General features: G+C 37.1%; 4 protein-coding genes across 5 annotated transcripts in view; 2 read left to right on the plus strand and 2 right to left on the minus strand.

Annotated features, from left to right (window-relative positions):
• LOC123010309 (high affinity cationic amino acid transporter 1-like) overlaps positions 1-2,748 on the plus strand; it is a gene marked incomplete at its 5' end in the record, with an annotated part of 7,193 nt that extends 4,445 nt beyond the window's left edge. Inside the window, 4 exons of the mRNA XM_044407090.1 lie at positions 554-622; positions 691-1,027; positions 1,074-1,182; positions 1,257-2,748. Of these exons, the coding sequence (XP_044263025.1) occupies positions 554-622; positions 691-1,027; positions 1,074-1,182; positions 1,257-2,374 (1,633 nt within the window). The remainder of the gene's footprint in view (positions 1-553; positions 623-690; positions 1,028-1,073; positions 1,183-1,256) is intronic.
• Positions 2,749-7,295: 4,547 nt separating this feature from the next.
• Positions 7,296-13,396, plus strand: LOC123015329 (dynactin subunit 2). Its single transcript, XM_044415035.1, has 5 exons — positions 7,296-7,450; positions 7,504-7,976; positions 8,025-8,421; positions 12,979-13,081; positions 13,127-13,396. Exons 1-5 carry the CDS (start codon positions 7,415-7,417, stop codon positions 13,306-13,308), a joined length of 1,191 nt encoding a protein of 396 aa, XP_044270970.1. The 5' UTR covers positions 7,296-7,414; the 3' UTR covers positions 13,309-13,396.
• LOC123015346 (transcription factor Adf-1-like) lies at positions 10,589-12,861 on the minus strand. Its single transcript, XM_044415059.1, has 3 exons — positions 12,622-12,861; positions 11,069-11,225; positions 10,589-11,011 (listed from the first exon to the last, which is right to left on the minus strand). Exons 1-3 carry the CDS (start codon positions 12,755-12,757, stop codon positions 10,663-10,665), a joined length of 642 nt encoding a protein of 213 aa, XP_044270994.1. The 5' UTR covers positions 12,758-12,861; the 3' UTR covers positions 10,589-10,662.
• Positions 13,316-14,975, minus strand: LOC123015318 (general transcription factor IIH subunit 2). Of its 2 annotated transcripts, none has more exons than XM_044415011.1 (6): positions 14,786-14,975; positions 14,534-14,735; positions 14,180-14,485; positions 13,880-14,133; positions 13,572-13,821; positions 13,316-13,525 (listed from the first exon to the last, which is right to left on the minus strand). In XM_044415011.1, the coding sequence occupies exons 1-6, from the start codon at positions 14,842-14,844 to the stop codon at positions 13,394-13,396; spliced, it is 1,203 nt and encodes a 400-aa protein (XP_044270946.1). In that variant the 5' UTR covers positions 14,845-14,975; the 3' UTR covers positions 13,316-13,393. The 2 variants fall into 2 exon arrangements, with proteins under 2 accessions (XP_044270946.1, XP_044270957.1); XM_044415022.1 differs by having other exon boundaries at positions 14,183-14,485; positions 14,786-14,972.
• Position 14,976: the final 1 nt, after the last annotated feature.

Genomic DNA, 14,976 nt, shown 5'->3' on the forward strand with positions numbered 1-14,976 from the left:
AATTAGAACATGCATCAACTTCGAACTCATTTCAATCTTATTTTTCCTGAAATCCAAGTGTCGTACAGACATATTAATACAAAAGCAAATTAGTCAATAAATCCGAATTTATTAGCGAAAAATTAAAAAAACGTATTCCAAATCAAAATTTTATGACTTACACAGGTTGACCACAGTGCTTCTAATTAAAGTACAAAATTTTCAATAGCACAAGTAGATTCTAGATTCTACACAAAAAAATTACCCAAATTGCAAATTATTATAAATCTATTTCAACCATTTACTGAGATTATAGAAAAAATACCTTTTAGTAGAAAGCATTTTCGGACATGGTCCATAGAATTTTTTTTTCTATTTTTACCTTAGAATTCACCCTCTCATAACCCTTTAACGGTTTTTGCAATTTCATAGTACTTTTATATTATAAAAAAATGTGCTGTTTATGTGMCATTGTAGTCAAATAGAACGTATCCTAAACACAACTTTAGGCTGTGGATTCCTGATTTATGTCAATTGTCTGCGTCTATACATGTGCTTGTGTATTGTTTGATAGCTACGAGGTTGATAAAGATGCCATTTACGAACCTCTAAGGGCCCTTTTGGACTCGGAGGAAGTCGATACGTAAGTAAGTCGCTTCCTAACGTCCTCAATCCCTTAAAGCGACAAATCGACCTATAATCGCTTTCCAGATATACGGAAAATCGTGCTTTGGACGACCCAGAAACCAGCGAAGAAACTGAATTGATGAGTGGCGAAATCACGACTTTGAATGTTTTTAAACAGATTTTTAATTGTGGTAGACAAGGATCTCCTTCGGAAGTTTCCGAAAGAATCGTCAAAGTTCAAGTTTGTCTCTATTGCCTTCTTTGCATTTTTATCGGAATCTGTGCCATGCAATTGAAGGATTGGATCAGAAATGATTCTCTATGGGGTATTGTAGTGTCGGGTGTTGTGGTCGGGTTGGCTGTTTTGGTTTTAATGTCGATTACGACACAGCCACAGTCGAGGAAAGAACTGTCATTCAAGGTGATTTTTTCCTAATGTTTGATTTTTATGTAAAGAAAATTTCAAGGTTCCTTTGGTGCCTTTAATACCGGCCTTGAGTATCTTGATAAATATCTACTTGATGCTTATGTTGGACACGAACACTTGGATCCGATTCGGCGTTTGGATGCTTGTAGGTCAGTATAACAAACCCATTTTTTTTTCTAATTCCCTCAAATGCACGCTGTAAATAATACGCATGGGTATTCAGGCCTTCCCACTTACTATTTTTCCATCCAATCTCATTCCGATGCACGAAATGAGAGTATATGCAGTCGTGACTCTTCCACCAAACCGAACAATAACGTGAACGGTTTCACCAATCACGCCTATGTGAGCGACGAAACTTTACCGAAATTCAAACCACGAGCACCCGAACCACCCATTACGTCAAACATCGAGGCAACCATCGCCGTCCTGGATCTAGTGCTCGAAAATGAAGAAGCCAACATTGACGAAAATCTAATCGATCGCAGAATTTCTATTGACACTACCTCAAACGCTTCTAATGTTTTACGTGAAGAGAGTGTCCAAGCTGTTGTGCATTGTGAACAAGCCCCACCTCTCGACCAATCCGGTGACGTTGATAATCCCCCTCCCGATCCTGACCCCGCCCAGTCGCCTGACGTGACTCCTCCCACGGAGAACGAAACCAGTGAAGAAGAAACGCCTCCAACGCCTCCACTTGTAGAGGAAATGCCACCAGTGCCCCCACCCCCTCCTCCCATGATGCCAAAAATGGGCACTGTGTCCATTCCAAGGCCAACGTTAAGTGAATTAAGTACGGTTAAATTGACACCATGGGAGGATAGAAAACCGGCAACGCCCCCTGTTGACTACTCTAGACAAAATTCAATGGCACCTGATAATAACGACAATATTAAATTTGGTTCGCCTCAATATAAAGAGTTTCGCGAGTATTTGAACCAAACATTGCAACACGGAGGTTACTCTCCGACTCCGATATTTGATGTAAAGAAGAAACCGTTGCAAGTTAAAACCGAACCGGTTTCGAATGAAAATGTCATTGAGGATAAGATCGATCGAAATGATGTGAAGCAAAAGCTTGCACTGTTTTTGGAACAGACTTATAATAATAATAATGTTGTCAAAGAAAACGATTTTAAAGAAGAACATAAGGTTTTTGAGAGTATCAACAGCAAAGAAGAAAGTCCTAGTGGTAATTCAGAAATTCCGCAGCGTGTGAAGAAACACGCAAAAGATGACAACGATTACGATCGTCTGCGGCATAGACAAAACATGGATAGCATTTTCAAGAGTATCAGGCTAAAAAAAGTAGACAGTTTTAAAACCAACGAATCTCAGTAAAGTTTGATGTTGATTTATTGGAGATTGATATTTGTCTTTATTTTTAAGATCCACTAGCTTTGGATATTATGAAGTTGGAGAACACCAAGCTTTATGTTCCTATTCCTATTTATGTTGCTTTTTTGTTCTATCCTTTACCTTTCTTTCGCTTTGCTTCTAACTGTTGCATGAGATTATTTTCTAATAAACGATATTAAAGAACTGGAACTATTACCGAGTTCTTTACAGGTTTTCTTATTTACGGATTTTATGGCCTTCCATACAATGTAAGAACGTTCAGAAATTATGAAAGATTAGAATGAGTCTCCTGTATTAACTCTATTTTATATATATAAATTGTAGTTTGTATTAATAAAATATATTTCTTATAAGAATTAGTTGGTTTTTATTGTTTCCAAGACATGACGATAGTAGTCTGAGTGAAAATACGGGGGAAACTTCCTATTCCTGATCTGAAACTTATACTCGTCGCAACTTTTCTTCCACTCGGTTACGATATCCTGAACCGTTTTTCTATCCAAATCCAGACTTCTGTTCAAACTACTCGTAGTTTGTTCCGACTGTTGCTCCTCTTGCATGCTCACTTGATACAAACACTTATCTTGTTTCAACTCTTCGGAGTGGACAGCACAATCCAGAATTGCCCTAATCCCATCGAGCAAATCTATCGAAATTCCAACACTCTTCCTCTCCAAAAACTCATCCAKATCTGCAAGCACTTCCGGATGGTCGGCCACGTTTTGAAACTCCATCAAAACCCGATATGTCACATAAAACAAGTGGTTTTTGACCGGATGTTTGAACTTCGACAAGCAAATATCCTGGTTGTACATTTGCGACAAGGTAAACCTCCCSGGGAAATCCTGACACACATCAGTGTAAAACTCCAATGTTTGTTTTTTGGTCAACTTGTTCATATAGTTCACGACTCTGCTCCTACAAGACTTGCTTTCTCGCATTTTGCTTTCTATCGCACCGTCTTTCCAGAGGAGGGTTCCCGGGGGGCCGCGCCCGTTCAAAATGAACAGTTGTTGGTTCTCGTTTTTCCACCGATGGTCACACCCTTTTTTATTCACCCCCGACTTGACATAACTCGAATTGATTTCGCACCGGCCTGAAGAATCACACGACAGGTATTTGTCGTAACTGTCATACACTTCGAGGAGTTTGGAGGAGTGGTCCAGGTGTATTTTGCAAAGACAGTCGCCGTCGCAGGTGTCACAAGTCTTGAGGAAAATCACGTAATCCGAGCACACCTCCAAGGCGATGTCTTTTCTCGTGGTCATAGTCACGGATTCCTGACTCGCTTTAACAACCCCATCTTTGAGGAAAATCTGAGTCGATTCTTGAACCCCGTCGTAGAGGACTGTAATGTAGTCGGGGTGTTCGAATTTGTAATTGATCACGACGGAAACCCACCCTTCCACTTTCGGGTTTGTGCTGATTTGGATCAAGTCGTTTTGGATTTCGGGCCAGGAGGTGATTTTAGTACCGTCGGGAAACTGGAATATTCGTTTTCCYCTTTTGTCTATGACACACTTCATGCCGTCTTCTCTCTCATAGAAAACTTCTTCGGCGTGGTAATCGTGTTCTTGCACGACATAATAGAGCTGTTTTTCCGTCACTACACCGTCAGAAACCGAAACTTTCCTCCCGTTAAAGTCTAGAAGACTCTTCTTCTTGTATGGAATGTCACCAAATTCGTACAAATCGACGAAATCAGTTCGTACTTTAACTTTGGGCGAGTCGGAGCATCGAGACGGGCGGTAAGGACAGTTTTCTTCATCTTCAGTTTTAAAAACTTGAGCAATATTSCGGATACAGTCACCAGSGTTACATTCATCTTCATCAGTTAATTTTATTATGTCGCCGTTTGAACGAAGAATTGTCGTAGACCCGTCACAGTTTTTTACCACGATAATACCATTCGAGTAGAAGATTCGGTATTTCTCTTTGTAGGTACTAAACTTGTACCCTTGCTTCACTTCTGCCACTGTTCTGTTCCTCGGGAGAGTACTTATRAATAGCCCATTGGGGAGRGTTACTTGAAAATCGTACTTYAGGGGCCCTTTCTTCACCATTTTATTGATGTGAAGTACGCTGTAGCCCCCAATTTTGCGCTTTTTGTGAACTGGTTTGAACAAGACACGTTTCAAGGTACTGACCAGGGGGACAAGCAAAGGCGAAGATTTGCGTTTCAAGTGGTGAAGAGACGACTTTGTTGATATTTTATAAATCGGGCTTTGGGTGTAAACTGCCACTTTGAAGAGTTCCAAAAGCCGATCCAAATTCCCCTCGTCGAGTTTCACTCTTTTATCCAAAATCGGCGTTTTTTCGAAAAAATTTGGAAAAGTTTSCAGTATCTTACTTTTACGCAAAACTTGCAACCAATAGTCGTTGTAATTTGGGACCCCTGACTGTGTTTCTTCTCCAATAATCGACTCTYTACTTGATTTTTCCTCAAGTGGGACAACTTCTTCACTTTTTTGCCCAAATTCAAGGAAATTGACTATAGTATCATCMCTTAGAACGAAATTRAATTTCGAGGGCCGTTTTGAATGGAAAATTAAAGTGTTGTCRTCTGCTGTTATACCAATGGTACATTTTGGGTCCTCTACCATGAACCTTGAAGTATCAATGGTAACTTTAACACCATCGTCGCTACGAAAAATGGTCGTGTGACCCGTCAATTGGCAACGTTTCGGCCCCAAATCATACGCGACAAAACAACCATCCTCAGTGCAGTAACTTGTCAAAGCTTCACTCTTGGGATAATCAAGCAATTCTTGAATTGCCCCACTGAAAACTCTCTTTTTTTCTTCCAAAGTTGCCCCACTTGACGCACCCAATAAATACTGGTACTCTTGGTACAATTCTGGGACGTTTAARTTGCCCAAAYCCTCACATTCTTCAATTTCTTCGTTTAARTCTTGATGTTCGGCGAGTTTGTTTTCTTGCAACCATTGTTTTTCTTCAGTTGTGACAAATCGGCAAAAGTCGCGCAAACAAACGGGGGTTTTTAACGACTGGTTCCARATTTTCGTATCGATTCCAAATTCGTTCAAATTATCGTGGAATTTYACAAGAATTGATTCGCTTTCTTCGCAGAATTCGCGCTCCCAACACGAGTAGTTTTTYATCGCTTTGAAGACAAGTTGGCGAAGAACTGAAGTTGATAAGTCTTCCTTCATATGGTAGTATTTGATAACTTCGTTTTCGTCGGGTTCTGAATTCGAGTCGCCTTGAGGGATCGAATTTTGGTACTGTTTAACTTCATTGTAAACTTCCAAATCTGGACTRAAACTACTTCTTGGGGCGAATTTAGTCCTTTTCATTTGATTAAACATGGCCAAGTGGAAATAATCAAACAAGTCTTTGGTATTGTCACAATAACAGTAATCCTCAGTGGAAATTGCCCGATTTTGTTTTTTTACTCCTTTCGACACCAATTGGATTCTAGTCAAAGGTGGGAGTAGCTTTAAGTATTCCAATGTGGTGTCATAACACACCCTTCCGATCTCTTTATAAGTCTCTAGACACGTTTTTAGGACATCTTCTTCGTGCACTTGATAATTTTTTTCGGACAATTCCGATTGAGTCAAATCAGAAAATGAATAAATCGGACTTGACTCGTGACAAACTTCTTCAACCAACGCTGCCACAATTAGTGCAATGTTTACAATATCAGGAGGGTAACAATTCATAATTGTATTATATTTTTCCATACCGTCAACACCAACATTTCGAAACTCCCCCAAATCGTGCATTTTGAGTGACTTGATGTAGACGAGATGTTGTCGTTTGAAATGATTAATTCTTTTGATCAAATACAAAAGTTCTTCTAGATTTTTCTTTACAGGGCTTTTGTCGTCGCTTCTGTATTTCATCCAGACAGTACTCTCCAAAAAGTGCGACGTTTTGGGAGTTTGGAACAAGTTTTCCAACTTTACGATAAATTCCAAAGGGGCTTCTTGTCCAGTCTGTGAAGAAATATCGATGACAGCCGACACCCCCGCATCTATTTTAAACAATTCTTCAAACACCAGAGGKTCTGAAAAACCGCTCAGAATAAAATACGTGACATGATTGTCGATGTTGTAATCGAAAGTTACTTCGTTTTCTTTGAGGACGATTTGGGTGTAGTCCTCGATGGTTTTTTCTTGCTCCGGTTTGGCTTCTTGCAATTTTGGAACGTTTTTACTCTTTTTCGATTTATTGCTTTTACTTGACTTGTCCTTTTTTCCTTTTTTGTCTTTGCTTTTACCCTTTTTCTCCTTCGATTCACAGTCCTTGAGGAGGCCCTCAAGTTCGTTGTGAAGTTCCTGACTTCGTTGCATATTTTTCACCTCCGAACTGTATTTCTTGTACAAGGATTCGATTATTTTCAGTTTGGTCATTACCGATAAAAAATCGAGTTGCAAGAAATCACTTTCTTGACACTGCTTCAACACCAATTCCTCTGCACATTGTTTAATGGGTTTAGGTAAGTCAGCATGAGTTTTTTGCGACAATCTTTCCACCAAATCCATTACATCATTGTAGGTCACAAAATGGACGTCCGATAAATACTCGTATTGCTTTCCAGTTTCTATAATTTGGTTAAAAAATTCTTCATCTTCGATCGTAAGTGGAGTAAGAAACTCGATTTCTAGCAATTTTTTTGTGCAGAATTTATGAAACGGCAAATAGGGTAACGTTTCAGCCGTGTACGTTGACTTGGAAGAGGGCAATAAGTTTCTTTTGCTTTCTTTTTTCATTTTTGACCAATTTGAAATCAGCGCCTACAATCATGTGTCAAAACGCAGTGGCACCAACACGACTGATTTCCATCCAGTTTAAATAATTCGAAATAATTGCATCAAAAGTAAGTTTAAGGTGATGAAAATATGTATTTTTGTTGTTAAAAAAAATGGTTTGTTTAATAATTAAATGCGTTTAAGGGTGAAAGGTGGCACATGTTGGTGCCACTGCAACTTGACAGGTGTCACGTATTTAAGGTTAGGGTTTGGGTGAATCACTTAAACATTYAATTTTTGCGAAATGGCTGATCCGAAATACGCCAATTTGCCTGGAATAGTGAGTTTCTTGGATGAGTCCWGTGTTTTAGATAAAAATTTTGTYATTTAAAGGCCCTCGACGAGCCCGACGTTTACGAAACCAATGACCTCCCAGAATCCGAACAAGGTGTCGATTTTTTCGAAGAGGAGAACGACGCGGTTGAACGAATCCACATTTCAGCTAGCGAAGCTTTCAATAAATTCAAGGGAAAGTTTCTCAAAGCCAATAATGTCGATTTTTCGGAACGAATTAGCAAACGAATTAGGACGGGTTACGACGCACGTTCCGGCGACTGGGAATTGGTGGGTGTCGGTGAAAATGAGACACCTTTGCAGAAATACCAGAGATTGCAATGCGAAATGAAGGAATTACTTGAAGAAGTTAACAAGYTACAAGCGAAAGGACCTGGAGACGACACCAATTGTCTCGTTTCAAGTAATCAAGTGGAACAAGCGCTCAAAAAACTCACCGACTTGAAACTGGAAGATACATTAGGGGCCGAAATCGTTTCGAGCATTTCTGACCCACAAGGGACACAAATCAAGTAAATTGAAAATTTCTCAAGATTTATCATTATTGGGAATTTTTACAGAAAGTTGCTGTCACAACTGGAGCAATTCAAAGCGAGTGCTCGTGAAAAAACCGAATCTCAGGCCGAAAGTGACGGTTCCGGTATTGTTTACCAATTGAATTACCGGCCAGAACAGGCCCGTTTGGTTCAAACCACTCGAGTGGCTGAACTYGAGGGGCGTTTGCATCGTCTGGAGTCGGTTATGGGCTCTTCCAACGATAAATTGACTCGATTGGCGGCCGCTACTAATAAGGGGACTTTGTTAGAGACAGCTCAGTATTTGAGCGCCACCGCTAGTTTGTTAGATTCAGCCCAGTTGGATCACATTGAAGGGCGGTTGTCGTGCTTGCAGCAAAAACTCGACGCCATCGCCGAGAAAAAGAAGGAAATCGCGCAAGACGAAGAGAAAGATAAAATGGTATGTTAGCGAAAACTTTTTTTCACATTGATATTTCTTAATGCACAATTTTTTGTGGTTTTGAATGTTTTCGTGGACAAATATGGAAATTTTTTCTTTTGTAGGCTTTTTGAAGTCTCTTTTGTACTCCCTTTATCTCTTCATTTCTCTTTTTTTATATCTATTACCCTAAGAATCTTCCTCCTTCTCTTATTCTCTAGATTTTGTCTATTATTTATGTTCTTTTGTTTATCTACTTTTCTTTTCCGTATCCTCACTCTTCGTTTTCAATTCTGTTTTTCAATTCGTCTTTCTTTTGTTCAATGTTCTCAACACATTCTTTACTTATTATTTTAACTTATTTCGAATACTTCCGTTATTCCTTGGTTACTTCTTTTTTCACTCCTTGTTTTCTTTAGCTTCTACCTCCAGTAATTTTATGAAATAATTTTTTCGTTTTTCTTTTATTTCTTGGTTTAAATATCTCGATATTTTTTCCTTCCCATTCTTCCATTTTCCTAGTAATACGAAGTCTTTTATACTGCCTTCTGTTCTTTCGTATTCCTATTCCTCCATTYCCACTTTGTCCTCTGTTTTTTTCAGTCTATCTGTTTTTTTTTTAAATGGAAATGCCAAACAGTCTTAACGTTGGTATCACTAGTAAATTCATTCATGGTAATTTTAATAAAGGAAGTTGGCAGTTCCGGTTTTTTGAATTAATTTGAAAACAATGACATTAAACATCAACACAAGAAAATTTAGAGACGAAACACCAAAAAAGGAACAAATTCGGTACCGCTAACAGTTTTTCGAAATTTGGAAACGAATAGTTCGCAAGCAGGAAGTTAGAGAAAAAGGGCCCGTTAAAATGTAGACGCAATTTGTAATGCAGTTTTGCTAAACATTCTCAATTTTTAGCAAGAAATTGACAAAAATACTAAATAAACATGGATGAGAAAGAACCTTGGAAAGAGCGCAATTAAATTAGTGTCTTGTGCATCGTTTTTGAGGAACGAGTTGAAAAAGTAACAATTTTGAAACTAAAGCTGAAGAAAAAATTATAAAATGCATCARCTTTGAGCTCATTTCAATAAATTACACAAAATTTATTGCCAATCATCATAATACCCACTTGTATCTTTTGCTAAATAACTTTTTTCTGTATATACATCCTTTTTCTTCAAAGTTTTTGTAGCAAGAATCTCATTTTTATCCACAACATTGTACTTACTTGCGGTGTGTTTCTGTCAAAATTATTAGCACTGAATTCTGTCTTTAGACCTTAAGTAATGATGTCTGTCCTCAGGTAATCAATTACAGCGCTTTCAAAGAGCAAATAGGCACACAAGATTCATAAAAGTCAAAATTTTGACAACATCTCAATTTGAACACAACCATAATTTTTTAACAAAATTTCTAGGGAAAAGAACAAAGAGCAAACAAAATTTCTGGCTATGGAGACAAGCTGCTACCAATTTTTTCACCAAAATTTTGACTTGGTAATTTCCATTTAAAAAAAAACAGACTTTATTTTTTGAATCCATCTTAATTTTATATCCTGCTCCTTTTTTATCATTTGATCCCTTAAGTCGCATTTCCAGTGAGTAGTAACCCGATTCTACACTTTCTTTCATTCTTTTTTTTTTCGAAAATTTAACCCAGAATAAAACTGCTTGTTTCAAAGGACCATATAAAGTTAAAATAAGTACCAAAATCAAAAATTCATAATCCCAARCAAAAGTAATTTTGAGAAATAAAAAACGTCCCATTAAACATTAAAAACTTCAAAACAATGGATTATAAAAGTGGTGTTTTCRAATTATTTAAAAATTGAGGAATTATGAAGATATTTTGTTTATGTAATTGTGTCGAGAACTTAAAAAGTAACTAAAGTTCAGAAAAGTTTAGAATATAAATGTAGAAAGAAGGTAAACGTATGAACGCTAACATAGAAACACAAAAATTTAAGAACATGAAAGGTATAGTGGGGTAAAAGCTAGAAGTACACACCTGGGCGGGGCCTAATTGCGCGTTGAGATAAGAGGGGACGCAGATCAGTGGCGTCCTTTCTCAAATATTTCGATAATAAAGCGAATCTACACGCCACTGCTTCCAAAAACTCCCCGTCTCCCCYTTTTTTAAAGGCGTAACGTAAGCACGTATTATTATTTCAAATAAAATGCTAGAAAAAACTTAAATAAAATATTTATTGAATTAACGTAACATAATATACATGTAATGAATGTCTTGTGTAAAAAACAGTTAAGGTTTTTCATCATCGTAGAGATATTTTTCAAGCAACCCCAGAACATCCTTTTTGAATTTGAGTTTTTTCCTCGGTGGTAAACTCTGGCAGTCGTGTATTACCGACATCATGAAATAATGATCGGATTTATTCTGTACTTGACTCGTTTCGTTTTGTTTRACCGCTGATGATAATAAAACTTCTTCGTCTAAGAAAGATTCGTGGTAACTCACATCGGACAAATTCGATTGTGTTTCGGATTTTATGTTTATACTTTCGTGGGTTTCACTGCTTTGAGTGTCRTCGTTTAGGTTGAATTGACTGGTGCTGGCTTTACTCTTCATCGCAAAAACTGAAGATGTCATTCTGGAAATGAAAATTGAATTATTTTCGTGTTAAAATAGTTTGTTTAAGTGGACTTACCTGCGTTTACGGATGTGAGGCGCTAACCATATCATACGGTCGAATAATTTGTACTTGTTTCTGATTGTGGGGGCTAGAGAGGGATAGTCGGTGTATTCTCTGTAAACTCGGACGAATCTGTCTCTTAAATTCTCCCACCGTTTTTTCACTGAATTTACTGGAAAATCAAATTTAGGATCATACATGTATTCTCTCATAATTAAAGAACAAAAACAATAAGATAACAAGATTGCATTTTGTAACACCGTTTTTAGATAAATTCAAATTCGTCATAGCAAACGCGAAGTAGAAAAGGATGTTATAATTCGGACTTGATCTAATAAAATACAAAGTGTTTATAAAAGAAGTATACAGAGCGTTGTCAAAATTTTTATGAGCGTATGTCTTGTAYAGATTGCTACGTTTAATGAAATGTCAAAACATATACGATATAAGGTAGGTAAAATATGTAATGATGTTCACGAGAATGTTGTCAGTGCTGACTTTTTTGAAAAAAAAAAGATATTAAGCAAAATTTAACATAAGACATAATCAAAAATTGTTAAATTTGACAGATATTGTTGTTACTTCTTAAGACATACGTTCGTGAAATTTTCACAACACCTTTGATGTGCGTTCTTTTATAAACACCTCTTGTATCTTGTTTTTTTTTTAATTATAATATACAGGGTGTCCCACCTACCTGTTTAGCAACGGATTCTAACGAAATTTAAAATGTATTTAACAGGTAGAGATTAATATCACATTACTTAAACAACCCTAGTCCTTAAAATAAAATTTTAACATGCCTTTAAAAAATGTTAAATTACTTATATTATATATTAAATTGTTCTATATTAAATTGTTAATCGAGAATAAAAAATGCCATAAGCAAAAATCTGTTCTTGAAAAAGGTCCCGCTTACAAAAAAAAGAATAAAACTGTGTAAAAAGTGATTGAAGATGCAAAACATGGGCGGCTATAAGTAAAAGAACGATATTATCGAATTTTAATCACCCCTGTATTTGACGTTTATCGTTTCTCTAACTTCAAAAAGTTAATAACGTAATTTAGTAATTGCATTTATTAGGTACAACAAAAGATGCTTTAAGGTACCACCATTAGCATCAATGGTACTAAAAATTCTAAAGGTGTTCTATCTTAATTTACCACAGGTTTTCAAGGTTGTATAAAATGCTACTTGGAGACGTTTTAGAGTTACTTTGATAAAATTCTTTCAAAAATTTGGGCAAAACTTTAATACAAAATCGACGTATTTCTGCTGATTGAGTAGAGTGATTTAGTTCGTTTATTTGTGTAGAGGTCTATTTTTTAGTGTTTAACAATACAATAGTAGTTTCGCTTAATTTTAAATTAAGAAAAGATATGTTAAAATTATTTTTTATCTTGAGGTAATTTTATTAATACTAATTGAATCTCCACCTTTTAATTTGCCTACATTGTAAATTTCATAAAAATCCATTGGCAAATAACAGAGATATTAGACCCGAAAGTCTTACGTGGGACACCCTGTATAATTTTTTTTTAATTATAAATTAGTTGTAAAGTAATACCATCCATATTCATTGTTTTTGCGATGGCGTCCCAGGACTCCCGTTTGCGTTTGCTGTCTTTGTAAAATTCGTCGCGTTTGTCATACAAATTGGGATGTTTTTCCATCAGCGACACTAAATACTCGTCCACATCCATTTCAACAATTCGCACTTTTAACACAAAACGTGATGAAATTACATCGAGAACGCAGCGTCGCTCGACAACTGTAAAGTTGAACTTGAATGACCTTCGCGTTTCCGTTCCCGTTATAGGAGGGAGAGGGGAACGATAAACGGGCCGTATACGTTACGCGATCGATATTTAACTGAAAGGACGGTGAATTTTAATTCCAATGCAAATGTTTGTTTGTTTTTCAGATTCTGGAGCTGTACGAGGTGGTCAAAAACAGTGAAAAAATCAATAAACTCTTACCGCAAACAATTGAACGTTTGAAAGCATTAGAAGCATTGCATAATAAAGGTAAGTAAATAACTCGTGTGATAAATATTTGAACCTTTTTTTCAGCTACCGATTTCGTGAAAACTTTGACGCAGATCGAAACCATTCAAACGGAAGTTCAGGCAAACGTACAAAACAACAAAACTCTGCTACAAGGCGTCCAGGAAAGTTTCGCAATGAACTTAAACGAAATCAACGCAACTGTGGTTAGTTTAGACGCTAGGATTAAAGCTTTAAAGAAAAAATAATTTATAGTAAAGTAAAAACTAATTTATTATTATAAAAATTGTAACAATGTAATTTTTTCTATTTGTTTAATAAATTAATGTCATTTTATTGACTGGTATGAGCAATTTGAAACGTTGATAAGTTTGTTGCACATCCTGGACAAGTATGTAAAATATCGTGGACGAAAATGTCGCAATTGATACAAAATATTTTTGCACAATTCGGGCATTGGTACACCTGAAAAGCACATTTGTAAAACCCACAGTCTAAATCATCGATAAACCTGTTTCTCATTTTCAGTGAAATTTTTTTGACAAGCGAAACAAATAGGAGTTTGGTTGTCGTAAACCACTTCAGTGTAATTAGCAGCTGGAAATAAATGGTGGTAAGATCGTGCCAAATGTGGGGCTGAAACTAAAGTTAAACCACAAGCACGACATTCGACCGGCAACTCGCAATATTTGCTGTAGCACTGGGGGCAGTAATAACCCCCAGTGTTTAATTTACTTCCTTCATCGACACTGTCCACGTGGCTAAAATCAGGAATTTTCAATCGTAGTGTTGCAATTTTTATGTTAAAAAATTTCCTACCACATACACATCGTCAAGGGCTCTTCCGTGCCCTCGACAGACATCTGATGCGGAAAACCCATTTTAATTAAATTCGATTCGAGTGTTTGTGCTGCCGGGGGCGGATCCACTTGCTGATACAGCAAATCTTTAAAATGGCAATCGTCCAAAATAACGTTGTACAATCCACCCGTTTGATTCGCTAATTGTCTACAGACGTAGACCTCAGCTGCCAAGCCTATAACTGAACACCTGACCCCTTCTGTCTTCAACATCTGCAAAAACATTCCTTATTTTTACAAACTTAAATTGGGTTAAAACCACCTGAATCGTTGTAGTGATATCCCCCGGGTCACAAGTGGTTAAGCTTCCCATTATCACCAAAATCTCTCTGCTTGCATGCGATGGTAATAATTTCAAAGCTCTGAAAGCCATCTCAATGCTGTTTTGCAGTGATGGTTCGCCCACAAGCGAAGTCTGTTTAAGGTTTTGCACGGCTTTGATGTGCTTCCGGGCGTTTCCGGCTAAATCACTGATTTTTTCAGCCCGTTTGTTGTGCATTATGATGATTCCGAGTTGGCTGATGGGGTTTTGGTCAAAAAACTCTTCAATGAAGTTTTCCAACAACTACAGGAAAAAAACAAAATCTTCACAGGTTTTAATGTTTTTACTGACTTTGATGGTGCAGAGAAGGCGGGTGGGCTTGAGATCTTGACTCGACATGGACTCAGAACAATCAACAATCATGAATAAATGTCTCATCATTCCTAGCTTGGAACTGCCCTGCTTCTGTGACTGTCTTTTTCGTTTAGCCCTTTGGATAATTTCTGAAACGGAAGCTTCGAGAAATCCATCGTCGTCTTCCTTTATAGCTTCCCTACAAGTTTGTGGGGTTAAGTGTACAAAAGTTTAAATTTTAACACATACCATGTTTTTTCGTATCCGGTCTCCCATCGGTACTCTTTTGGGTCTTCTTCATCCACCATTGTTGCGGATTAATAACGCAAAATTCGATTTTTTCACAAAACCGACAAAGTTAGGTTAGAAATGTCAACAAATAACAAAACATTTAGTAACTTTCAATTTCTCGTGTTGGTGCAGATAGATCAAATTTTGAA

This window comes from Tribolium madens, unplaced genomic scaffold (genome assembly GCF_015345945.1).
Source record: "Tribolium madens isolate multiple individuals breed KSU strain unplaced genomic scaffold, Tmad_KSU_1.1 Scaffold_19;HRSCAF=116;Tcas5.2_LG9, whole genome shotgun sequence".
Taxonomy (NCBI): Eukaryota; Metazoa; Arthropoda; class Insecta; order Coleoptera; family Tenebrionidae; genus Tribolium; species Tribolium madens.